Source organism: Jaculus jaculus, chromosome 3 (assembly GCF_020740685.1).
Source record: "Jaculus jaculus isolate mJacJac1 chromosome 3, mJacJac1.mat.Y.cur, whole genome shotgun sequence".
Lineage (NCBI taxonomy): Eukaryota > Metazoa > Chordata > Mammalia > Rodentia > Dipodidae > Jaculus > Jaculus jaculus.
In genome coordinates this window covers 116,634,303-116,661,323 of record NC_059104.1, presented here as the reverse complement: position 1 = coordinate 116,661,323, position 27,021 = coordinate 116,634,303, and the positions used below count along the sequence as shown (strand labels likewise).

General features: G+C 35.9%; 1 protein-coding gene across 3 annotated transcripts in view; it reads left to right on the top strand.

Annotated features, from left to right (window-relative positions):
• Positions 1-27,021, top strand: part of Cntn5 (contactin 5) — a 1,203,203-nt gene that overhangs the window by 1,046,656 nt on the left and 129,526 nt on the right. For all 3 annotated transcript variants that reach the window (XM_045146290.1, XM_045146292.1, XM_045146289.1), the window contains 2 exons: positions 5,553-5,680; positions 8,200-8,375. In XM_045146290.1, the coding sequence (XP_045002225.1) occupies positions 5,553-5,680; positions 8,200-8,375 (304 nt within the window). The remainder of the gene's footprint in view (positions 1-5,552; positions 5,681-8,199; positions 8,376-27,021) is intronic.

The window sequence follows — 27,021 nt, the reverse complement described above, 5'->3', positions numbered from 1 at the left end:
AGGTGAGAACACAATTCTATTTTGGGAGAACAGGGTGAGCTCAAGTAGAGCACTCTAGAGCAGTGATAACTGCACAGGGTCTCACCACAGGTAGTATGATCAGAGACTTCAAAACACTCACTAGCAGCAACAAGGAGGTCAAGAGAGAATAGCACAACATATATTTTTACCTCTCATTTTCACTAAAAAATAGTGTTTTACAGTGTATCTACTATATTCGTCTTAAACCTAGAATGTAGGTACATTATGATCATGTAATTTATAAATGAAACAAATCACATATATTAAAAGTGCACCATCAGACAGTTTTAAGATCTGCAGAGTGTTGGCAATGCCATACATCATGATCATTTGGTAAATGTCTCTAATTGTTTAACTAAAGAGTATTCTAATTTTTAGGTAATAGAAAACTATATCAAAAGCATGCAACAGAGAAATAAGACCTGTAATAATATAATCAAAAGCTATATGCAATTTGAACGTGGAACATAAAGGTCAGAATTTAAACACTAATTTTAAAAATTCAATATGAGTATCCATAAGTTATTTTACCTATTGTCCTCCCAACAAGGGAAAGAAGGCTAAGTGGTTTTTATTGTTTAATAAACTGTCACCTCTTCCAACCACACATCATCCCCCAATGTGGTAAGTTGCCTCTGTTTTTGCTCCAGATATCTCCTTCTATTTACCCTTCCCAGAATGAGTGCTCTGAATGTATACTTGCTTACTAACTCTTCCTCTTTACCTTGTCTCACTTAAGAATAGGAACTGGGTCCTAATTATAAGTGTATAATTATAAGCTTCCACTGTTCTTGGAATTTAGTGACTATCCAATTAGTTGATGAATTTAATTGAAACAGTTCACCCTTTCACTATCTTCTAGACACTCATTGAAGAAATTCTTCTTACTTTCAAGTCTCTGCTTAGAGTGATCATTTATCTCATTTAATCATAATGTACATAATGTCTTTCTTGGTGGTGTTTTCATTTACCACAATGGGGAATGATATGATTAGAGTTTTAAGTTCCTTTCAGAGTTCAATATTACTTGACTATACTAGGGACATGGTGGGCAGTTCTGTGGTATGCAAAAAGTGACCTTCAAGCTCAGCCCACATCACCTCTACAGCTCTTGAATGCAAGGGGAGAAAACCTCTAACAGTGTTCTTGCTTCCCTGGTTTCTTTCCTCTGGCCTATAGCTATGACCTTGCCCTCTTCTTAGGGTCAAGATCTGGAAGGGTTCTTACTTCAAAGGAAAATAGGTCTTATTGAGAGGAATTAAGTAAAGACAAATGCAAAAGGTACCAACGTTAATATTAGCTTCTATATTACACAGAACAGAAGGAACTGAGAAATTTCACAATGCTTTGAGCAAACCTGCAAAGCTCTCTTCCTCTTCCCTACCAGAAGAATAGTACCTGCTCCTTGGTGGTACTGCCAACATAGCTTCAAACATTCCTCTTTAGACCCCATTAGCTTTCCTTCCTATGAGCAAAACCAGTATCCGTTTAGGCCCATTTAATCTATTTTCTGTCTTATGAGCATACTATACCAAAGTCTGTTTTTTCCTTCATTGGTTATTCTCAAAACCCTCTGATACTTCCTTCTCCCTATTTTTTTTCATAAGAAGGATCTCACTCTGTAGCCTAAGCTAGTCTGTGACTCACTATGTACCTTATTCTGGCCTCAAATGCGTAGAAATTCTTCTAGCTCAGCCTCCCAAAGTAAGTTACTATATAGGGAATTTGCTATTTGTTTTTTAATATCCAAATATATTTTTCATGTGTTAGTGAATTCTCCCAGCATTTGTTGGTCTTCTCTTCTGAACTTCCAAAGAATTTATACTTCGCACAGATTTTCTGTCATTTGGTAGAGCATGTATGAAAAATTAAATTCTTGTGTCTTTTTGGACAGAAATCATTCCTTACTGATTCATTTGTGGGCTGGGAAGACAGCTGGGTGAGTAAAGTGTTTCTTATAAAAGCATAAAGGCCCGAGTTTAGATCTACCAAAACCCATCTAAAACCTGGAAGTAATAGTGGACATCTGTAATCCAAACTCTCCTAAGGTGAGACGGCAGTCAGACACACAAGAACCTTGGAATCTTGGAGGACAGTCACCCTGGCATTCTTAAAGTTAACAACAGGAAGATCCTGCCTCAAAATATGGTCTAAGGGGAGGAGAAACACCCAAGAGCTTGACTTCTGTCCTCCATATGCATGCTGTGGTAGTGTGCAGCCACACACACACACATGCAAACATACACATACACACAAACATGCACATACACAAGGAAATGTGAGAAGTGCTGAATGTCACAACCATGAGGTATCTTGTTACCTGTCTTGTAACTAGAGAGCAACATGAATGTAGATCCCTGAATAAAGGTGACACATAGAAAACATCTGCAACTGAGTCTCCATTGACAGGACCCCATATCACCGGCTGGTAGAACTGAGAAAGCCAGTGGCCAAATGCATAGCATTTGGATCCTGAGCCTCAGGAACTGTGCCAGTCTAGGACATGTGCAGTCAGAACAATAAGGGGAATCCTATGTGATAAATGTGCAGCTTCTATGTCCTTTCATTTTTTTGTGATTAGGACTGATCCCAGGACCTTGTATGACATGAGTGGTCTACCACCGAGCTCCATTCCCAGTCCTTCAGCTTCTATATTCCAGATTATCAGTGTGGTCCTCCTCTTCTGTACTGCAGCAAAAACACTGTTGCACAAAATTATAGGAAAAAAATACACTTATGTTAAACCTCATGAAAACTGTGGGAAAAAATACATTTTACCAGTGACTAAGTTAGAACAAAATAATCAAAAGGCAAAGATAGATTTATGTCAATAAGAAACAAGAAATTTGTTTTGCAATAATTATATTCACCATCTTAAAAATCTTTCTATTTGAATATTTTTATTAGTTATGGACATACTCAGTATGTAAATAGCTCTTGTTGGTACTATCCTTACCCTCATCCCTGTCCCCTCCCCTCCAAAGGGACCTTCCTCACTGAGGTGCCAGTTATCCTCATGGGGGTTGTGGTTCATGAATTGTGGGGGTAGCCATCAATTATGAGGAAGAAGCAATGTCTCTGCGCATAGTGTCCCAAGTTGTGACTCTAAAAATCTTCCTGCCCCCTCTTTCGTGAAATTCCCTGAGCCATGTTGGGTTTATTTTAGGTCTTAGAAGCCTGTGGATCTCTGATTTGGTATTTTTGAACAAGTGCAAGAAGCAGATAATCTGGATAGCCATATAACATTTTTATAAATTGAAGCTGAAGTTCAAAACTATGCCACAAGAAAATTGAAGGGCTTGATACTTTACTGTAGAATTCTAACAAATATTTAAGAAAGAAGTAACCTTAAAACCATATTGGCCTCAAACTCACCACAATCCTCTTATCATGGCTTCCTAATTGCTGGAATTAAAGGCCTGTACCACCACACCCAGCTTAAGCATGTAAAATTTTAAGATTAACTTCTCTCCTGCTATACTAAAATTGCAACAGTTGGTAAAATCCAACATAAAAATATTTTAAGATGTTAACAATCTGTGCTCATCACACTAATTTAAATGTCAATAGTTGTAATAATGCTTACAAAAGGATGCCTAGTTGTATAGAGAAAATTCAGATTCTGTTTTAAGATTTTATTGTAGTAGCATATCAATGAAGTTGAAATGGAATACATTTACAATATTCTACTTTTGTTAGGAACAAATACCATCTAAATAATGAATATCCTTTTTGTTGCCCATGCAGGTGGGATTATGTACCTTTTACAGTTTGAGAAGTGGTTTGAATGTAAAAGTCCCCCATAGCCTTGTGCATTTGTGAGTAAATATCATACTTAGTGTCCAGCTGAAGGGCACTTTGGGGGTGATCCTTTCTGGAGAGGATGTGTCACTGGGGGGTGAACCTTGAGGTGTATATAGCCCAGCAACCCCTAGCCAGAGCTAGCTGCCTCCCAGCTTACTTGACAAGATATGGTGTCTGGCTTCTGCTCTGTCGTGACATAATGAAAATTCCCCTTGAGGCTGTAAGCCAAGGCAATTTCTTTCTTCTTAATGCTGCTTATAACAGAGTATTTGGTAGCAACAAGAGGATTACCAGCAACTCAGTTCCTGTATTCTCTAGATATGCCATACTAGTAACTCTCACAGACATAACTAGAAAACCAATTTTTGTATTGTGATATACCTTAGTGAGGCACCCTGCATACTATCTTAATCCATTTAGTTTGTCTTGTGTCTAAACTTGTTTTTTTTTTTCTCTCTTACATATTGCAAATCATATTTGAGCCATATTGGGAATCATTTGATGTTTTTACACTAGTATCTTTATTAATGACAATGCACAAGTTCATAAGCAGTGTTCCAGCAGCATACCCTCTAATATCTATTGTTGTAAAGTTCAAAATTCTGCACAGCCCTTAATGTAGATGACTGGCAAAGCTGAATACACATGTTAAAACAACACAAAGTATCTTGGCTAAACAAGTACAGTCATTATTCTTTAATGTTTAATGCTATTATTTTGCCATGAAATAAACTGTTGTCATGAATCAGGGGATTTTGAGATCTTAGATTTAGTAGGACCACTGCTTCTTACTTCACACAGCTTTTGACTTTTTCTTTCCTAAGAAAGTTACTCTACACTCTAAGGACATGCCACATGTAAAACTACAAAGGTTGCTTTGGTTTCAAGTTGTTTGTGTAGGCCAATGCACTGGCAGCATAATAGGTCACACTTCAGAAACCTGTAAAGCAGAAAAGGACAACGGTGCTAATTAAATTTGAAGTCCATAAATTTCTAAGATGGCAAATAGATCACAGAATATGATAATTCAAAATGCCAACCTCATTTTCACTGAACTTCTAAAATTTTTAATAATGCTTTAATTGTTCACCTTCCTATAAAACTGAAGTCCCACTTTTAACAAAGGTCATGAGAGAGCGTGAAAGCAGGCTCGCATAACTCATGCCTATGCTTGTGAAGTGCAGTGTGAGCAGCACAGGGAGCAGGTTGGGTTTTTATACCTTTCTTCACCCCTGGCTATGGAGAAAAGCCACCATAAATCATCTCTAGGCTGTACACAATTAATTTTATGTTCTATACTTGTGTGCCTCTATGTTTATATGCCATTTCTTTTGTATTTGATTTTTGAGGTCACTCTTGGTCTGAGGTGAAATAACCAAGCTTAATATTAAAATGCAGCTAAAAGATATTGGAGTAACATGTTATAAAAACCAAATTCAGGGTCACCTTTCTCTACCAGTTTTAAAATTAGCTGTCAAAAGCTATCAGAAGAAAAGTAACCTATAACTTCCTTACTCTTCTGAAGATAAGAAGATATTAAGTGTCTTTATTGCACAATATTGTGAAGGGTAAACTATGTCTGCCATCTCTGCGTATTTCAAAGGGATCCTTTATCTTATTTATTACCAGCCCAAAAGTGGTTTCACACTTCATCAGAGTTTCTTCTCATTTAGTTGATTTGCAATAAAACAGGAAAAAAAAAAAAAACCTTTTTTAATAATTTTCAGAATAGCTATTCTTCCAGACGGAAGTCTACGTATCCTAAATGCTTCTAAAGCAGATGAGGGAAAATACATTTGCCAAGGAGAAAACATCTTTGGTTCTGCTGAAATTATAGCTTCGGTATCAGTAAAAGGTAAGAAAAAATGTGCCTGGTGTTTTACAAGCTTGTGTTCCTGGCCCTCTCAGAAAGATTATAAACACAATATGCATGTATGTGTTTGCATTTATTATTGTGCATGCTCTGTTTTAAGATCACATTGTCAACATAGAACAGCCAAAGTGCCACTTTCTCTCTTTTAAATAACCTTCCAAAGGAAACAGACATTGATGGGTGCCTTAGCCTGAATTCCCAGCACTTAAAAGGCTTGAGACAAAAGCACTGTTTTGAGTTTGAAGCCAGTATAACATAAAAGTTTCTCAAAAAAAATTACCTTATGTAGCTCATTTTTAAAAAGTTCATACATTTGTAACTGAAATAAATATAATGTAGAAATATTTGTTGTTACTTCAACTAGGAATGTGGGGCAAACAAAGTAGGAACAAAACAATGGATATCAATGAGTAGTGATATGCATACCAGATAATCAGGAGTCAGGGTAGCATCAAGGAGTATTAGTATGCATAGCAGACAAACAGGAATCAGGATGGGTATTAATGAGTAGTAGTATACATGTTGGGTGTTTAAGTACAAGCTCAGGTATCAGTGAGTAGTGGCACACACATCAGATAAACAGGTACTAGCATGGATACCAATGAGTAGTGATGTGTACATGTGATAATCCGGTACCAGATCTCATTGATTATTACATGGATAGAATTTTATATACCTCTATTTTTAGTAATTAATACCACTGGTTATAGATTTGTTAATTTCCTAATTATAAATAAACTATATTTCAAGTCAAGAACATTATGTTAAATAAATTGTTTAGCTGTAAAAGAAATTGTATTTTAGATACCAAAATCCTTTCAATCAACAAAGGAGGATTTTTTGTAACATAATTATATCTTTAATTGATTTTCTCCACTGAGCATCTATTAAACTGAAAATAATACTTCACAGGAATATGAAAAGTCATGTGTTTAGAAATGAACAAAAAATTCTGGAGATGTGATGTTACTTGATGTTACAAACTGTACATATAAAATATGGAACTGCTCATATTTCCCAACCTTTAGAAATAAAGATGTGTTTTAAAGTGCAAACATTATGATAACTTGGAAAAAAAAGTCAAACATCAAGGGAAGAAAGATTTTAAAATTAATTGCATGTATATCATTCGTAATTGACATCCAACTCATCCTTCGAATCTTTGCTTCATTCCTTGTATGTGCTCATCAGTCTGTTCATAATGAGTAATAACTGGATCCATAAAATTTTAGATAATAAAAGTGTTCTTTGTTATGGTAGGCTAAGGGGATATTTTAAGTTACTTGGAGTACTCTCATTCCCACAAAACATCAACTATGTGTGCCACAGTATTATGTGTACTGTAGTTATCACCTCTCTGATGAAGCCATTGGCAGATAATGCTAAAGGGCATATGCACCTTCAGAATATCAATACTTACAGGCTATTCCTGTCCCAGGCTGGTATTTTCTTCTCAAGATGTACTTAGAAGGACACATATTAAAGATTCTAATAGGTAGCTATAAATGACAATGTCTGTCTATACTCTCACAAAGAATAGAGCTAAAAGAGAAAAACTAAACTAATTGTTACCCACTTTGTCAGTCAACTTTCCTATCTACACCCAGGAATCTAATTAGAAGAGAGAAAATCAAACTTGTCTCTCTACCACCTCCTTGCTTTATTTAACACATCACACAGCAGTCATTGAATCACTTGCTTGACCCCCTAGATGCATAGCAGAACTAGATTTTATTGGTTTAAAGTTGATCCAAGCCCTTAAAAATATGTTCATTTCTTAAGGCTAACTGAATCATTAAGCAGTTATATATTTTTGCTAAAATAACATTCCCACACAAGTATTTTTGCCTTTCGTATAGCTCAGTTCAGCCAACCTCAAAATATCACAAGTGAAATTTTATAATCAGATTTTCAGAAGGTACCTCTTCCACTCCTTTTCAACTCACAGAGGGGTTTGTGGACCACAAAGCAAGTCCACGGTAGTAGGATTATATGTTTAGCTCCAGTGAAACTTATTTTGAAGGAGGTGTCTTCTCTTGCCTTTCAACCTCAGACACTATCAGAACAGAATGCCCTGACTTCTTCCTCCTTGATGGCCAGCATCTGTTACTGTAAAAATCCCATTACTTAAGGACCTTAAAGATAGTCAGAGTGGAGGTTACATCTTCTTCTTCCTAAAGCTCATTCTTGCACCAGGCCAAAGGCTGTTTCTAGTTTTTGAATCACGTTTTCTTTTTGTTAAAGGTCACATTTCAAAAATAAGAGGACCTCTGGAATTATTAGTTCTGTACAAGAGTGCAGTAAAATATTCTAGCATACCTAAAAGTGGATATTTAACTTATGATCCATTAGTTGAAGATATATAAACTCTCTACTTTACATTTCTAAAGTGATTATATAGATTTCATGTTTAAGATATTCTCTTCTACTTAAAGTGATACACTAGGCAGGAAAGATACAACATTGTAATTATATTAATTGATGTGCTCTTACTTCTATAGAACCTACAAGGATAGAACTTACTCCTAAACGAACAGAGTTAACAGTGGGAGAAAGCATTGTCTTGAATTGCAAAGCGATTCATGACCCTACCTTGGACGTCACATTCTACTGGACCCTAAAAGGACAGCCAATTGATTTTGAGAAAGAAGGTGGACATTTTGAAAGCATCAGGGCAGTAAGTTCACACACTTTTACTTTACTTCATCTATTAAAATATAAGAAAAAACACATGGAAAAAATCCCAATATGATGAAAATATTTACTTTCTTGTGCTATTTTATGTATAGCTAACTAAAAATATTGTTTAAAATCCCAAATAATAAATTTTCAGTGTATCGGTATCTAAGTGTAATTTTTAAACCATTTTTAACATTGATTTTAATATTGGTGTCAATATTTAGAGATTACTCCTCAAAAGTTATATTGGTACATAAAGTGGCTACTATATTGTTTAAAGAATTGATAACAATAATTATAAAAGATAAATAAATTTGCCTGTCCTGGTTCTTAAGGAATCCTGATTTATAGAAACTAAAGTATACAAAGCACATCTGCAACCCATAGTCATAAATGTTCACTCTCCTTAGGTAATTCATGGATATGTGCATTTCTTGCTTATACAATATTTTTTTTCAATATTTTAATATTATGTGTTTACATAGTAATAAACGAAATGAACCAGATAAGATAGACCCCCACAGTGTCAGATGTCTGTGGAGAAATTAAGAGTCCCTTTCCCATTGATCTTTTGAGACTGGGTCAAAGAGCACCCAATTGACAGAGCACATGGAAAATGGTAACAGAACAAGGAGGAAAAGACAGAGTGATTTGAGCAGGAAGCTTCCTTTCATATTGGTTGAAGGGTTAAGGCACCTATGCCTAAAACTCCAATTTAAAATGTTGTAAAACACTATTTGTGAATTCTTTTGTCCCTCAGTACTTTGGGAGTCATTGTGAAACTATGATAGTGAGTCCACATAATTAAATCCACCTGCATTGGATCTTATTTTAAAGCTTATGTGATTCTGTGAAAAATAGACTTAGACCAAAAGCTAGGAATTCTCGGAATAGAGTCCCCATCCCTAATCCCTTGTCCAAAATACTCTAGGCACTTTATTGAGAACTTCATCTCATAAAATAAGGTGAAAAACATGGACAAAATGATTTCTAAGATCCTTCTCAATTTATAATTTGATACATTCCAGTGAGGAAAGGGTAAGGATAAACTGTGCTTCATTTGCCAATATTGCCCAAAGTTAACTCTTGCTTTGAAGGTATCCATTTATTTTTTGATTAATAGGAGAAGCTAGATACAATTGCCAACTGAATTACTCACCTTATCATTAAATATTATTATTATTAATTATTATGGGCAAAACTATATGTAAAATGTTTAGATTGTGTTGAATTCATTTTTTTCCTACTTTTAGGGGATTTTTACTTTCCCTTCATCTTAGTAAGAGTTTTCTAAAATTTTATAACATTTTATTAAACAAAACCAGAAAAATATAATACTAAAATACTACTTTTCAAAACAATGATATACTGCCAAATATGTACCTTTTAGGTCTATCTGTAATGATTCATTTTTAGTGATAAGATATAAAGTGAAAATAAATCTAAATAGTTTTGCACTATAGAAATATATCCTTTAGTCTAATACAGCACTGGAGATATGGGTCTGGAAAAGCTGTAAAGATTTTTGGATTTGCCTCTTATGCATTACCACTTTGGGTGTATATCAATCATCTCTATAAATTGATGTCTTGAATGTATTTCACAAACACTTTCTTTTTACAGTGAAATCCTTGCCTTTATCAAGTGAAAATTTGACTCTTGACTCTATATGCATTTACACAGTTATAAACAATATTAAAATTAAGTTTCAGAATGAGAAAAATAGCTTTAAGGCAATGTAGGACATCAATGTTAGCATATTTAGAATAATTTACAGGAATATAAGTACTAAAATATTTTGTAGTTTCAAAATTATAAACTGTAAAACAGATCACTTATCATGTTTTTTTCACTACTCCAAACACTGTCTAGTGTCAAGGACACACTACAGGGAATACAAATGCATGACCATGAAAAGACAAAAAGAGGGGAAAAAAAAAACAGCATTGTACCCCCTTCTACTCTTCTTTATCCACAGATATATGTCTGAGAAAAAATGTTTTGGGAGGAGGAATAGAATTATTAAAATGTAGTAAGACTTGGAAAGCCTTTTGGGCTTGTGCATACCTTCTGTCTGGGAGCCCAAGGGAATATTTTCGAAATCAAAGAGGCAGGAATCAAGTAGGGTTATCTGAAGTCCTGCCTTGAACTCTCAGGGATCTTTGCTCCACCTAGAAGGAACCTTAGGATCAAGAAAGCCAAGTGGTGGTTACTGCCTCAGAATAGAACATGACAGAGAGTCATTACATAAAGGGGGTGAGTCAGAAAGGAAAGGCAGAGTACTGTAACATATTATAGTTAATATAATATACAGGGTAAAATGAATCAATCAAATCTCAGAGGTAGAGAAGAGGGCAAGAGCTCTCAATGATGATATTCATTATCTCAACAAAAATGCAAATAGGATTCAATGATGGTCTTTATTTTCAAATAGTTTGTAGACACAAGTAGTCAAAATTGCACATGTATCTTTTGCATAACCTTTATATAAAAATCTACATTTTCATGTTGTTAATAGACAATTGCTTTTGGACTATAATTCTGGAGCATAAACAGATAAATATGGAATAGCATTAAGTTAATAAGAAGAATAGTATTACTTTGAAATTTAGATTAAAAACCCCTGTAATATAATGATTCTATTTTTCTTGCCCTTTTGTCAAATACCTTGTTTTATAAACCCAGCAATTTGACTGACTTGCAGTGAATCCATTACCAAAGCCACTATCTGGAAGGGACCATAGCAATCAACCAATAAAGATTTCCTCCAGTTCCAACAAATCACTTTTGGCAATTTATATTTATAATTTGAATAGGACAAATTAATGAATATATACTCGAATGTTGAATTTTATTCAATCCTAGGTGTTGTAGGTAATATAGTATCAAAGACATTAACCCTCACTACTAAGATAGTACAATTAAGGAATAATTGTGGGGTGGATAGGGGTCTGCTAAAACAGAGCACTTTATGCATCTGGTAGAAATGGTTGATATCTGAAAGGGACCAAGATAGATAGGATTCTGCCAGGCACCAAACAGAACAGAGTCATTTCAAACAAAGCAGGCAGGTTTAACAGGACCTGAAAAGCAGAAGAGTTTAGTGCATATCTCAGGAACAATGAGAAGCCAGTGTTCTGGATGTCTCAGTGGGGGCACATGGTTAAAACAAAGAGGTCAGTATTGGCTGGATGCACCTCAGAGAAAGCAACAAAGCTTCATTGTAAATAGCATTGATTTCTGCACTGTAGAAATTGGGTTGTATTAACAATGCAGCAGAAATCCCCATGGTTCCAATTTCACTTTTTGGAAGACGATACCAGCTCTTATGTAGAGCAGGGATTAAATAATCCCTGAATTTTGTATCTAGTCTAGACTGGCACTAGGTAGAAGTTACAATGAGGAGACAGTAATCACAAAGATGGACTCCAAATAGCCATACTGATATCCAATAAAAACATTGGTGATTGCTTGTGATTACATAGTATGCACAGTATGCCAGCAGTCTACAGGATCCCCTACTTCCCTCGGGACTTCTGAATAGCACCTGGTATTGCCTCATGGCCCAAGAGCCCAAGTCTTTGTGGTACTGTACATGAGCAGTAGCATCCCAGAGACTTAAAAGTTTCTAATTATTCTTTAGAAATTTAAGTGACTTTTAATCCTTATAATGCATAAAGAACTGCAATACTGAAAAGCATGGCAGCCTGTAATTTTCCCTTTTTGAAAAAACAAAGAACACATTGTTATATATTTTCACAAGGATAATGTGCTAAAAACTGGCATTCTTATATTAGGTCTCCATGGAAAAGGAGACAGAACTACCCACACAACCAGCCAACATGCAACGTGGCTGCTGCACCTAAGTATTTTGTTACCACAGTACTATAGAAAGTACAGGAAGGTAGCATGGGAAGTTTTGATCCCACTATTTTTAGTGAGGAAACAGAAGAATAGCACTTTCTTGGGCCATTTGCATGAATCTTGAATTGAGGTATCAAGTTTAAATGTAGTGGAATTTAAACCACATTATATTCACTCTTCTTGACAATGTTTTCCCTTTCTTTATTCACTGACTTGCTAATATACTTTGAATCCTTGTCTAAAAACTGGGAAATAAAAATAAAAGAGAGTTTGGGGCCCGGTTTTCAATAAGCATAAAAGATAATACAGACAATTGAGGAATTCAAGAAAATATGACAAACAATAATTATTGCTGGTTATGGTAGCACTTTGTAATCCCAGCACTTGGGAAATTGAGAATGAAGGATGGATTTCCTGGGAAATTTAGTAGGAACTTGTTTCAAAAAATAAAGTACAGCTGGGCATGGTGGCACATGCCTTTAATCCCGGCACTCGGGAGGCAGGAGTAGGAGGATTGCCATAAATTCGAGCCCACTCTGAGTGTACAGAGTGACTTTCAGGTCAGCCTGAACTAGAGTGAGACACTACCTCAGAAAAGCAATAATTAATTAATTAATTAATTAATTAAAGTACAAATCAATTGCTAACTTTTAAAAATCATAGTGAAATACTCTTGGTGACCAAAAAGGAAAGTGCATAATATGATATTTTGTCATTGCAGACCTAAACAATAAAATCAATTGAACACCCATTTTTTTGCCTTTCACTAAGCTAACATGCCCACCCCAAAACACACAAACACACACATACACACACACATCACATTCATTGATACTTCATAACAAACATTGCTTCATATTATTTGGGTGTAGCATACAACCTGATTTAGACCCCAGAGGTTCAAACTTTCATAGAGAAAGCAGAAAGACAATGGCAATATAGGGTGAAGAGAGGATATTGTATCTCAAATTGGAAAGAGATTATTGGGTTTGTCCTAAGTCTTCCTTAGGGGTACTGTGTACACTGATCCTTTCTGAGAGAAAGAAGTTTGGAGTCATAAAGAAACATGTCTGACTCATCTTTCCTCTTTGTAGAATATAAACCCCTTAATGTCTTGGCAATTTTACATTAGCTAAAAATCTGTAGCCATGTCAGTTACCCAATTATGGGTACCACTGTTCCTAGTTTATCTTCTGGGGAATAGCTTTCTTTCCTTAAGGAATATAAGTCCCAGAATAGAATAAAGTAATTGCTCAACTGGAACCGTTCTTTTTCTTGATGATCATGAGAGTAAAAGTCAATGAAATCCCCAGACACACTATCCACTAAGCCAGGAAACTAGGAAGAGTTCACTGGTCTGCTGCAGCCTTTTCTTCATCAGTCAGTATGCACAAGTCCTGCCTGTAAGAACCGCATTTTTTAAGGTTATAGAAGGGGATCAGATAATCAGAGGCACACATTTTTCTCTGGCTTATTATACTTTCAAGTATTATGGCTTCCTGGGCACTCCCCTCCCCACCCATCTGTGGCCTAGGACTAAACCTTCCCATCAGTGCAGATGCTGCTCCTTGTTCTTATTATGGCTCCAAATCCTGGAAAGATAGGAGTCCATCAAGTTTCTTTTCTCTCTTACTATCACTTCATTGCCACATATTTGTTTTATGCCAGTTCCTTTCCACTATTACCATTTTAATTTAATTGGCAGGCACTTTGTGACAATTCATGTTTATAGGCCATCTATGGAATCCTTCCTTACCTTTTAATGGAATTTATCCTCCTGGATTGTCAACACTAGAAATTAAATATCCATCACCTAACTCACTAACTGCATTAGATAGACTTCTGTGCATCTGAGCTGCCAGAGGTATTCCTTATTGGAGGTTTAATTTCTCCCTGCACATAAGAATTCAGACTGTGTATTTTCTTGGCTTGATTGATTTTAATCCATCCAAGTGAGTAATTTATTTGTAATTAAATGCACATGTCTTTGGAAATGATATCATGAGTTGACCCCAGTGGACTTTGGAATGACTGGTATGGTTGTTGCCAAGTTTGACCATAAAATTTGAGCTACTTTTATCATGTAAACTTAAGCCAAATTCTCACTAGGCATTATCACTTTTCACAATCAATAACTCAGCCATATAAGTATTGTCCACAATTCATCAAAACCCCTACTTTAAATTTGTATACATTATTCTATTAATGCTCTTTGAAGAGTAGTAAATAAACCCTGACTCTAGAAAAACTTTCCATTTGGAAGATTAGGAAATATGACTTAGAATTATCATTATGAGGCAATAAAATTATAAATTACATATGTACTATGAATCTCTTAGAATGAGCAGCCAAAATATATAATATCAGATCTAATCTAAATTATAAAACTATCACTTTCCACTCATGTCAAATATTTAAGTTACTGAAATTAGAACCTAGGTGATCTGTAGAACCTATACTCTTTTTTTCATCAATATTTCAAATTTGCACATAATTTTTGCTTTTGTTTAAAAGATTGGCACTCATATCTTCATAATTTTTATACAGAACTTTTTTTTTTGTATTCTACTCCTCTCACTTTTACTATTCCTATGTCTTCTAAGCCTGTTCAAATGAAAGAATTTATAAAGGACTAGTAATGTATCAGTCTTTTCTTTTGGGGTTGTACACACACGCACACACACACCTATTTTTTCATGTGCATAATATATCCCTTTCTTTTTCTTTTTTTATTTAGAGCACACATGTATGACTATATCATGTGTTGGTACCATCTTATCCCTCCTCCATGCCCCATTCCACTGAGGGCCTTTGTGCAGAAAAGGGGTCAGAAAGGTTGTAAGAGCCAAAGGTTGTGATGGCATACCCAGAAGCGTTGCCCCCAACCAATAACTAACTGCTACTCTCATAACATATAACCCACAACTCCATGGGGAATAATGTGTCAGTCCTAATTGAAGATATTTTAATATGAAAGTATAGTAGATTCTGTAGTATGCTCTCCAGATTCCCATTTCATTACTAAGGCATTTCTTCCCCAAGCTGCTGAGAGGCCTGGTATATTGAGGCTCTTGGTTATGCCCTCTCTGGGAATTGCTTTCATCCAAAGGCTCTGCTTCCCAAACTCTGCCAAATGTGTGGGGGTGATGATCATGCAAGGTTATAAAAATGGGAAGCCTTCGCCCTAGAGAAAGAAAACTCATGAGTGAGTAGTTTCAGAACCAGAGTTCCCTAAGAAATTAACTACAAGACTATTGTGACTGATCACAGGTAAACTCTTCTCTGCCCAATTCTGTTTTCCTCATTTCTGCACAAATAATGGTCCCAATAGTACGTCCCAATGCATTCTCCATCTCAAGTCATTTTTTCTTCATCCTTACTAAAATAACCATAATTATACATGTCATCACAGAGAACACATTGCAAATAGGCATAATAGTAACTAAGCAAAAGTGACCTTTACCTATTAAATGCCTATAAGAAACTATGCAATGTGTTAGGCTTTTCAACTGATACCTCATTTGCTGACTATAAAGACTCCATGCATAGGATTTTTGATAGAAAATAAAATAAAATCATAAAACTAATTTAAAAAGTCTATGAACTGGAATCATTATTTAAACTAGGGATGAGCCCAACACAATATATTTTCAAATCTAGAGCATATCTATAACTACTTAGCAAATGGCTATTTTATTTTTTTATTATTAATTTTAACATTAAATTATATCATCTTATAAATAACATACATAAATGTCCTTCATTCATTTTAAGAAAGTGTGAGTCAGTTATTTTCATTTTTAGTAAATTTTTCTAAAGTTCATCCACAAATTCTGTTCCTATCGATATTTTATTCTGAATACATATATAATATATATGACATTATATATCATATTTAAATTCTAATATTACAAACGTAACAAATTAGTATATTCATATGTATAAATGTGCACATATATATTCCTACAAGTCAGATATTAAAAGTTTGTTTTTGGTAGAATTTGAAAGTTTCCTTCTGATTCAGACTATTGAAAGAAAACAACTAGGCAAACTAAATTTAGAAGAGTTCATTAGAGCAAAGAACACTTCATCAACCAGGCAGCACATGGTAAGAAAGATCACTTTAGAAAGCTCCAGCCAGCAGTGTATGCAGTGACTTCAGGATCACCTGGTTGGCTCTGGAGAACCATCTGCCTGACTTGGACTTGGTATAATGAATTAGCTGCATGTTATTGACTGACCCCCATTTGTTCATATTAGGGGACAAGCTTGTAATATTAAGTAACAATTTTAGTATGATACATATTTAAGTTAATTTGCAGGTCAAAACCTAGGAACTCAGGATGCAAGTACAGCCTGGGGCCAAATTTAATTTAATTTAGCAAAACCTAAGCTAAAAAGTATAAACATAACCTTATTTCTTAAGAGGGTTTTTAACCCTCCTCCTTTCATTCACATCACTTATGTGATCCTTATCACAGGATGAGCCAGGCAGATTGCACAGATAAAGAAACTGACTCCAAGGAAGGGAGTTCAAGAATTCAACTACTACGGAACTGAACAACACAGGCCCATTAATGGAGAAACCATGGAAGACATTCTAATTCTGAATCTCATCTAGTGTTTAGAACCTCAGAGAAGAAAAACTAAAATTATCTATCACTCTTTACCCTGCCCTTCTGAAAACTAAGGCTACAGTGCACTTACACCTCTGCTTTGGAGTCTCAGCTGAACAAATAAGCTGAGTTTTCTTGAGCCTATGTGAGCAATACTGACACGCTGGCACCATGCTCCATAAGATGAAACATCAAAGTCCTTAAAAACTTCCCACAAAAATGACTGAGTATGGAGGAACATCCTAAAACACTGTCTACACTTGTCTCTTCAGGTGGTCCATGGAGTATTTTCCCTCTAATTAAAGCTCAAATTCCTGGTTATTGGAATTGGTTCAGGCTACAGTACGTGAAACTATTTTTAAGAAAATCCCTTTTAAGTATTTTGAAAATTCTCTCGAACAAGATTTGAGATGCAGTATGTTTGCTTTCAGAGCTGCAGTTGAGGCAGACTGCAGAGTGGAAAGTTTTTGATTATTCTTCTAAAGCAAATAACATCTTTACTCCTACACCTTAACATTATATACCTTCTGACTGCATTTATGTACTTATTATGTTTATGTTACTGTTGGCTTCATGTGAGGTTTTTGGCCATCAAGATCCAGTTTCTAAGTCATATACCTAGAAGGGTCTTAGATTCTTGCTATCTCTTCACCCTAAGACCCAAAAAATACTCAAACCCTAGAAATCATAGCTTTCAATCCACTAATTCCTCCTTTCTATTCCCAGGAAACAAATCTTATTCGCAGCATTTACTCTACTGCTATCAGCTCACCACCTTTAAAACTGCAATCATGATTATCATGACTTTTTGTTAATTTACTGAGTTTTATAAAAAAAAAAAAAATGTCCTTTAGCCAGGCATGGTGGCGCACACCTTTAACTCAAGCACTCAGGAGGCACAGGTAGGAAAACCACCGTGAGTTCGAGACCACCCTGAAACTACATAGTGAAGTCCATGTCAGCCTGAGCCAGAGTGAGATCCTACCTACAAAAACCAACAAACAAACAAACAAAAAAAGCTGTCCTGTTATATCCCCTTTCCCCTGAAGTAGAAAGACTGTAAGAGCCTTAATGTGAGTGGGAGTAGCCTGAGGTACCACCCGATCCCAACCTTACAGAGACTGTCTGAGACCTTTAGGATCCTACAATCAATACCTATAACCTCAAGGAGGAGACCCAGTGTGATGGTTTAACAAGGATTTTTATCATGCTGTGCCTTTGCATATCAAGCAATTACACACACACATACACATACACACATGCACACGCTTGCACACACACACACCTACCCTGGATCTAATTCCAGCCAGTTTAGCAAACTTTTTCATCGTCTGGCATTTTTTCTTTACACTTTATTTAAAAACAAAGCACAGTAATTCAGACAATATAATGATTGACAGGCTTATCCACTTCCCTGAACACTGTTCCCCAAATTGTAAGCTGTGTAAACTCATCCATTTCTTTCAGGACCTGGCTAGGATTCTTTCCACAGTGCTTCCATGGTGCATTATGTACCATCCCCCAACACACACACAGCAAGTATCAAACATGGCCATATTTTCTCTTTAGCCTTAATAATTCCAGAAGTGAGGAATGTAATAACTGATGTATGCTGCAGAGTAAATAAATGAGCATAGCTTCTCAGTGGAGGAAAGAGGACATAGACTAAAATCTTCCCATTTGAGTGGGGAGGCTCATCAGGAAACCAATTTGATTACCATTATAAATTACAGTATTATTATTAATTATCCATTAGCTAAACATTGTTATTATAAGCAGAACAAGTTTGTAATTTCTTTTATTCACTTTTCTACACATTAAAATTGAAGTATTTTAAATGTTTTGATGACAATTTTCTCAGTAAATTACTATCATAATAGACTAAAAGTGAAAAATGTATAGGGTTCTACTTAGTCATGTTGAAGAAATAGTGTTATAGCATGTAAGGTTTGGGTTATTCCTTTTTTTTTCTTTTCTATATTTTTTAAGAACTTCCATGATTATAAATAATATCCCATGGTAATGCCCTTCTTCCCTCCACTTTCCTCTTTGAAACTCCATTCTCCATCATATCCCCTCCTCCTCTCAATCAGTCTGTTATTTTAATGTCATGATCTTTTCCTCCTATTATGATGGTCTTGTGTAGGTAGTGTCAGGCACTGTGAAGTCATGTATATACAGGCCATTTTGTGTCTGGGGGGAGCATGTTGTAAGGTACCTACCATTCCTTTGGCTTTATATTCTTTCTACCACCTCTTCTGCAATAGACTCAGAGCCTTAGATGGTGTGATAGAGATATTGCAGTGCTGAGTACTCCTGTCACTTCTTTCCAGCATCAAGATGCCTTCTGAGTCATCCCAAGGCCACTGCTTTCTGAAAGGAGAAGATCCTCTACCAAAAGTGAGAGTAGCATTAATATAAGGGCATGAACATTAAGAGAAGTGCTTACTGGGCAGTTTAATTAGCATAGTATATATATTTAGCCAGACAGCAGCAGATGTTCTACCCCTAGGTCTCATGACTACCCCTGTTTTAAGTTTTCAGTATCAGGGACATATTCCCTCCCCTGGAGTGGGCCTCCAGTCAAATTAGAGGGCAATTGGTTTCCTTCATGACAGATGTGTCACCATTGTACCTGTTGGCTCCTTTGGCCTAGCTGGCCAACCATAAGGCTTGTACTGTCTACTGTTGAGTATCTTCACTGGTGATTTCTCTCTCTCCCATTGAACTGCATGCAGAATGCCTTCTTCCAGCTTTCTGTCAGCTAGTCTACATGGAGGAGGTTATCAGCTCAATTACAGCAGGATTTCTCAGTTGCCTTGCAGCCCAAGTATGTGGAGTCTTCAGCAATAGGGTCTTACCATCTATTCCTGGTGGGAAACCAAGGACCTTGGCAATGATCTATAATATTTGGGGGCATCAGGTACCTCCCTGGCCAACAACTTACTGGAAGGTATCCCATCCCTGGCATTGAAAATTTTCTAGCAACAATCTATGGCTCCTGAGTGTTCCATTGTCCAAAAAAATAGGTTTCCGTGTGATTTATTTATAGCCTCTTAGATTTTGATTAGCAGTCCCTCCACCGTTCCTGCACTCAATCTCTTCCCCTGACTTCACTTTGGGCCTTTTCACCCCCATTAATCTATTCTTCTACCTACATATATACAATACCATCCTATTAAGTACTGCCCTCCCTTCCTTTCTCATGTTATTTTTAAGAGAATACCCTACATGTATGCATGATTTCACACATACAATGAGGAAATGTATAATATCATAAGGCTCTGAATACTATAATTTTTACTTTATGAAAAAAACATATGAAAGAGTTTGCTGTTTTAGGTTTTGAAAGCTTTGATAAATTATAGACTATACCTATCACTTAATGCCACAGAGGGCTTATAACTTTTATAAGCAAACATGATTCAGTTTTACATTTTAAATACTATTGACATATAAGTATTGCTTTTCAGATTGACTACTATATTATTCTTCAAAGTGACTTTCAAAGAGCTGAGTTTTTGAGAAAATACTCTTCTCATAACATCTTTGAAATTCTACTTTTTTTAATTTTTCTTACCGCATCTGTTTTGTATTAAATTCTAAAGGATGCCTAAGTGTTATGATGCATTTAGCTTTTAGTCTTTCAGAATTCCATAGTTTCTCATAGACCATTTTTATTATATGACATATAAATCTAGAATTAATAGCACTATAGGCAGAACCTCAAAGATGTTTCATGCCTCAGTAGAACAAGAGAAAATTGTAGAATTAACAACTGGACTATTCAGTTCTTTTCTCTTGTGTGTGTATATGGTGTGTACATGTATTTGGTGTATTTGTGTGTGTGTGTGTGTATGTGTGTGTGTGGTGTATGAAGCTGTATGTAGAGATTAATGTGTACAGACATGCATATGTTGGGTAGCCAGAGGAAGATGTCATCTATTTTTCTTGATTACTCTTCCTCCTTATTGCTATAAAACTGATCCTGGAGCTTGCTGTTTTCCAGTTAGACTAGCTAACCAGTAAGTTCATACCAATCCTCCTGTCTCTACCACACTCAGGAATAGAATTGCAGACATGCTTAGCTATATCTGGCTTTAAAAAAAATGGGTGCTAGTGATTAAGTACCATACTTTTCCAGCAAGTACTGAGCAGTGTCACTACCCCTTAATTAAGAGTTGTTGAAAGTTGGTGTCACAATCAGCAATTTCAGGTTGCTGAGATGAATGTCTATAGCAGACACAGTTATGGGAGGAAGAGAATTAATTTGTAGGGGAAGTGCCATAATGGCAGAAGAGGTTGGCTCACTTTCATAGTTCCACACAGAAAGAAATACCCACCAGCACACATGCGTGCACACTCCAGGAATCCCAGGCATAGCTCAAGCATTTGCATATCTTTAGACTAGATTTACCCAAGCATACCTTAATCCTGGACCCTAGAGTCAACCCACAGTGACACCTCCTCCATCCAGACAGCTAGAGATCTAAATTGCAAACTTTAATCAACTCCTGAGTATATTGGCAGACAACCATCCAAACTACCACAGTCAGCTTAGAGAATTTAGGACACATGATAAATGTTTTCCATGTACTTGACCACATGCTAATTTTTCAGTTGATCACTCCAGAAATAGTTTCCATGATGGTTTCCAGTGCCATGCACTCTCTGAAGTTTCTCACCAACTATCTATCAGAAACATAACTCTTAATGAATAATTGAAAGACAGGTCTAAGGCGGTTATCAGTGTCTAATATATAAATTCTAATTTTATCACAGTTGCTCAAAGTTTAATTAGTACCTATCTAATAGGCTTTGTAACTGGAAAGAAATATTTTTTAACAACTAATAATGAACACATCATGCAAGGTGTGTGAATACAATTAAGTGTATGATGTATGAGAAGCATAGCATTTTAAAGATATGTACTAAGACAGTGGAAGAAATATGTTCAGGAATTACAAAATCATGCCTTAGCCAACCTGTTAATTGGAAGAGACTTTGAAGCCAAGAAATATGCCTAGACTTTTTCTGAATGTGTAATAAATGTTCTATAAAGGAATGACAAGAAATAGAAAAGAAAAGGACATTGTAGGAAAAGGCATATAGATGTTGACTTTTTGTCTAATATTTTCCAATACAAATGATGATTTTACTGTAAATGCTAACTTCACTTAATATAGAACTACACAAATTCTATCTTAAAACATGGCTTCTCCTGTCATTTATGAGAGCTAAAATGACCTTGATTATTTCTTAGTTTCAATTAAAGAAAGTTACATATACCTAGCAAAATAAAGTTATGAGGCTTATTCAAATTAAATCTAGGGACAAATTATATGTTGTATGGCATAATTATACTGTATTTTACATAAATTTACATGTTTCTTAAAACAAATTTTACAGTATTTAGATTTCATATTCAGGGTCACTGAGATAAATAATTCTGTAGGTGCTACATGAGATTTTTGTGGAAAAAAATACTTTTATATTTATTTGCAAACAGAGAGAGAGAGAAGGAAGACAGACAATGGGTGCATCAGGGCCTCCAGATGCTGCAAATAAACTCCATATGCATGCACCATGGTGCATCTGGCTTTACATGGGCAATGGGGAATCAAACTCATGTTGTTAGGCTTTGCAGGCAAGCACCTTAACTGCTGAGCCATCTCTCAAGCCCTACATTGACATTTTCAGAGGCTGTTTCTTATTCTAAAGTTAGGACTAATAATAAAATTCAGTTATGAAAACAGAAATCAAGATCAGAATTTATGCTTCCTTCCACTTCTACCCCTTTACTAAAAATTCATCTTAATATTTTAGGGGTGGAGAGATGTTTATCCTTAGAGAATATAGTTTGTGTTTAAATATGCATTAAAACATTTGCACATATCTTGTCAGTAGATGAAAAAATTCGAGAGTAGTTATACTAAATATATTGTTGTGAGAATTAACCACTATATCACTTAGCTTTTCCAGCAAAACAAGCTTCGGGAAAAAAAAAAAAAAAGCTAGCAGCTACAAACATTTATTTAGTTAATTGTTGATTCACTGGATTGGAATGTTGTGCTGAATTTAGCTGGACCTCATCTGCTAGTCTCAAAAAACTCATTGGCATATCTGTACATAGGTATCAATCAACTTCAAGGCACCCATTTGGGGTTCAGCTAGCAATAGGCTAGAGCTACATGGGAAGGTGGACCACATGGTTCTGTTCATGCACCAGGCTACTTCAAGCTACCTGACATAGAGAACCTAAGAGACCTATGATCAATGCATCAAGGTGCTTTAGTTCTAGGCTCAGAACCTCCTCAATGCCATGTCTGCCACATTCGACTGCAATCTCTTGAGAAAAGAGACTGAAAAAGTGTGTCATTGTTTTATAGCCAATCACCATCCCTCCCTTGAGCACAATTTTTACATTCTTAAAACTTAAGACCATTATTTTAGGATTTACTGAAATCTTAATAACTCAATTTCCAACATATCTTTTAGTTTATTTCTGATGAAAAAGAAACTGCCCTAAATTTATGAATCAATCTACAGATCAATAATCCTAGCAGTGTTCAGTTAGGTAATTTTGTTACCACTTTCACATGGGCTGATTAATACATTGCTGTCACCTATTGGATGGTCAGGGAGTTCCTTGAGAAGGGCAGTATAGAATAGCTTATATCTACTCGAGATCATTTCTCTCACCCTGCAGCAGGCAAGCTCAAGATATGTCATAGGGTTGACACTGGGTCCAGCACAGCACACAATGCAAACCTCTGCACATTCTCATTAACCAATGCAAGCCATGCAGTGAGGCACAAAGTCACCATAGGAGATTGCCCAAGGCTCTGGATCAGAAGGGCATGAAAAACATTGTTGTCACTGCTGCAGCAATCTAACACATGAGCTAAACAATTATTGCTGCACCTATGATGTCATTCTTAAGACTAGACCAACATCTAGACTGTAGGTATGGTATGAGGGAAGAGGGGCTGAGTCTCTAGAGAAATAAGTATTTGCTCACATCTAAATCTCAACACACTCTGTCATGATAAGGACAAAACAGGTCAACTGCTTAGACTAAAATGACCAAAAGTCACTATCTGTGTTGATCCAAAGAACTGAATCTGACTATACAGTCTTTTTCTATTTCATGTGGTATGTATTATCTTTTAGACTGTTAAGGACTTTAACCAATTTACTTATTAATAAAAATTGATAAGAGTTAAAGAGATATTAGCATAAAAGGCTTAATATTTAATAATAAATTATTGGCCACATTGGTATTTCACACAAAAATAACATATTAAAGACCTTAGCTGCCTTATACCATGTTAAATATTTTTATCAAAAATTGTTTACTCTAACTGGGTGTGGTGGTGCAAGCCTTTAATCCCAGGGAGGTAGAGGTAGGAGGATCACCGAGCGTTCGAGGCCACCCTATGACTACATAGTGAATTCCAGGTCAGCCTGGACTAGAGTAAGACCCTATTTCAAAAACAACAACAACAAAAAAAAAGTTGTTTATCCTGATTTCTGTACTTTCACAGTATTTTGTTGGAAAGAAGCAAATTTTTATTAATCAACTGCTCTGCTCTCAAGAAAATACAATTATACCTACAAATGAAACCTTGGATGTTCTATGCCCAAGATGAAAGCTTAAGTTTTATTTTTCTGCAGGCCTATTCCCATTGATTTTCATTAAGAAATGGGAATGTCATTATCTGTATTATTTTGGTTTTACTGAAGCTTAAACTATTGGAGACAAAGAACATATTTAGGAAAATGTTCATAAACTAGAATTATAGTTTATTGTGTAAACCTGTGATAATAAAAGATTAATCTAAAGCAAAAAGGAATAGAAAGTATTCTAGGTTCATATAATTTTCTACTTCTTGACTCAAAAGTTCTGCTTCCTAAGTCATTTATTTATATTACTGTGCTTGTAACTGTGATTTCAAAGTACAATAAAGGAGGTATATAATTGTATGATGTGCCTGCCTTCATCAAGTAAATACTAGACCTTAGAATTCAAAAGATTTTAAGTTTTTAAGGCATTTAAAGATAAAACCAAAGATGACTAATGTATTTTAATTGATGAATTTGAAACTTAATGAAGGTTATGAGTGTAGTTCACATTAGACACTTTGATTGAATTGCTTTGATTCCAAGATAAAATTTCCTTGTGTGAACACAATAGCAGGAAATTAGTTTTTCATTGGGTTGCTTTTCAGCAGGTAATGCCAAATAACAGCATGATTCACATCAAAGTCAATGACATGATTATATTATCTCAGTACATAAAATTAAGAGGATTCAAAGGCACACTTAATTGTATAGTTTGATATACAAAAGAAAATTCAAATTGAGGTTGTGTATCCATCTGCATAAACTCCATGGGCCGGGGGCTGGGGAGAAGGCTCTGTGGGTGAAGTGTTTGCTGCTCAAGCATGAGGGCCTCAGTTTGTATTCCCAGTGCCTAAGTAAAAAAACGGCAGGTGTGGTAGCACACACTTGGGATACCAGTGCTGGCAATGTGAAGACTGCAGGATCCCTGAGCTTCCTGGGGAAGGAATATGGAAAGAAATCAAGTAATATACCAGGCATTAATCTTGTGTACCCCGCCCACATATGTACACAATACAAACAAAACTTGTGTGTAAATATTATTAAATAAATATAACAACATTTCTAGGCAAGACTTTAATTTTGCCATGTGCTTATGCCAAATATTGAAAAATCATTTTTTTAAATTTTTTTTTTTTAATTTATTTGACAGCGACAGACACAGAGAGAAAGACAGATAGAGGGAGAGAGAGAGAATGGGCGTGCCAGGGCTTCCAGCCACTGCAAACAAACTCCAGACGTGTGCGCCCCTTTGTGCATCTGGCTAACGTGGGTCCTGGGGAATCGAGCCTCGAACCAGGGTCCTTAGGCTTCACAGGCAAGCGCTTAATCACTAAGCCATCTCTCCAGCCCAAAAAATCATTTTGTGAATTAAAAAAAATCACATATTTTGTTAACTTACTTAGCATTTATTTTTGATGGGACAAAATGTGAAAAGACTTTAGAAGATCACAATCTGTTAGGTTTTCATAGATTTAAAAACAAATTGTTACAGGGCTGGAGAGATGGCTTAGCAGTTAAGCGCTTGCCTGTGAAGCCTAAGGACCCTGGTTGGAGGCTCGATTCCCCAGGACCCACGTTAGCCAGATGCACAAAGGGGCGCATGCGTCTGGAGTTTGTTTGCAGTGGCTGGAAGCCCTGGCGAGCCCATTCTCTCTGACTCTATCTGCCTCTTCCTTTCTCTGTCTGTCACTCTCAAATAAATAAATAAATAAAACAAAAAAAAGAAAGATCTTCATTTAAAAAAAAAATTGTTACAAACAGCTAAAAATTTTAAATACACTGTGGAACTCTATAAAATGTGGGCAAAAATCTAAGGAGTATGATTTATGAGACAACAAAATCCAATCAATGATTTAAAAAAATTCCTTGTAAGATTAGTATTATACATATCAAAAATGAAACATTTACTTTCACCAAAAATGTCTGAATATTCATTCTCAAATGACCCAAGTTTTGAAGCTAAAATTCAATGGCCACTTCAAAAGAGAAATAACATCCCAAAGGCAGTATTTTTGTTAGTCTTGTACATAGTGTGTGTGGTGTGGGTTCAGATGTGTACACTCAGTGCACACATGCAGAAGCCAGAAGCAAACATCAGGTGTCCCCCTGCCTTGCTCATCTACATGTTTCCTTGACATGAAGGCTCTCACTGATTCCAGAGCTTGCCATTTTAGCAAGACCCAGAAATTCTCCATCCCCTGCTCCCCACAGGATTAGGGTTACAGATGTATGGGGCAACACCCAGCTATTTCCATGGGTATTTTCAGCCCTTATGCATGAGGAGGTTGAGCCCTTGCCTGCTGAGCCATCTCTCCAGCCCCACTTTATGTATTTCTTAATAAAGATTATCTTTAATCAGCTTGGGGTATCTAAGAGACACAAAAGTCTCTTAAAATCTCTCACATTAGAATAGTTATAGAATATCATCTTCTTCTGTGTAGCAGTTCTTGATCAGCCACTGAGGCCTCTTTTAGCATCAGAAACTTTATATTTGTTATGTCATCAATGGCACCCATCAGTTATCAATGATAAGAACAG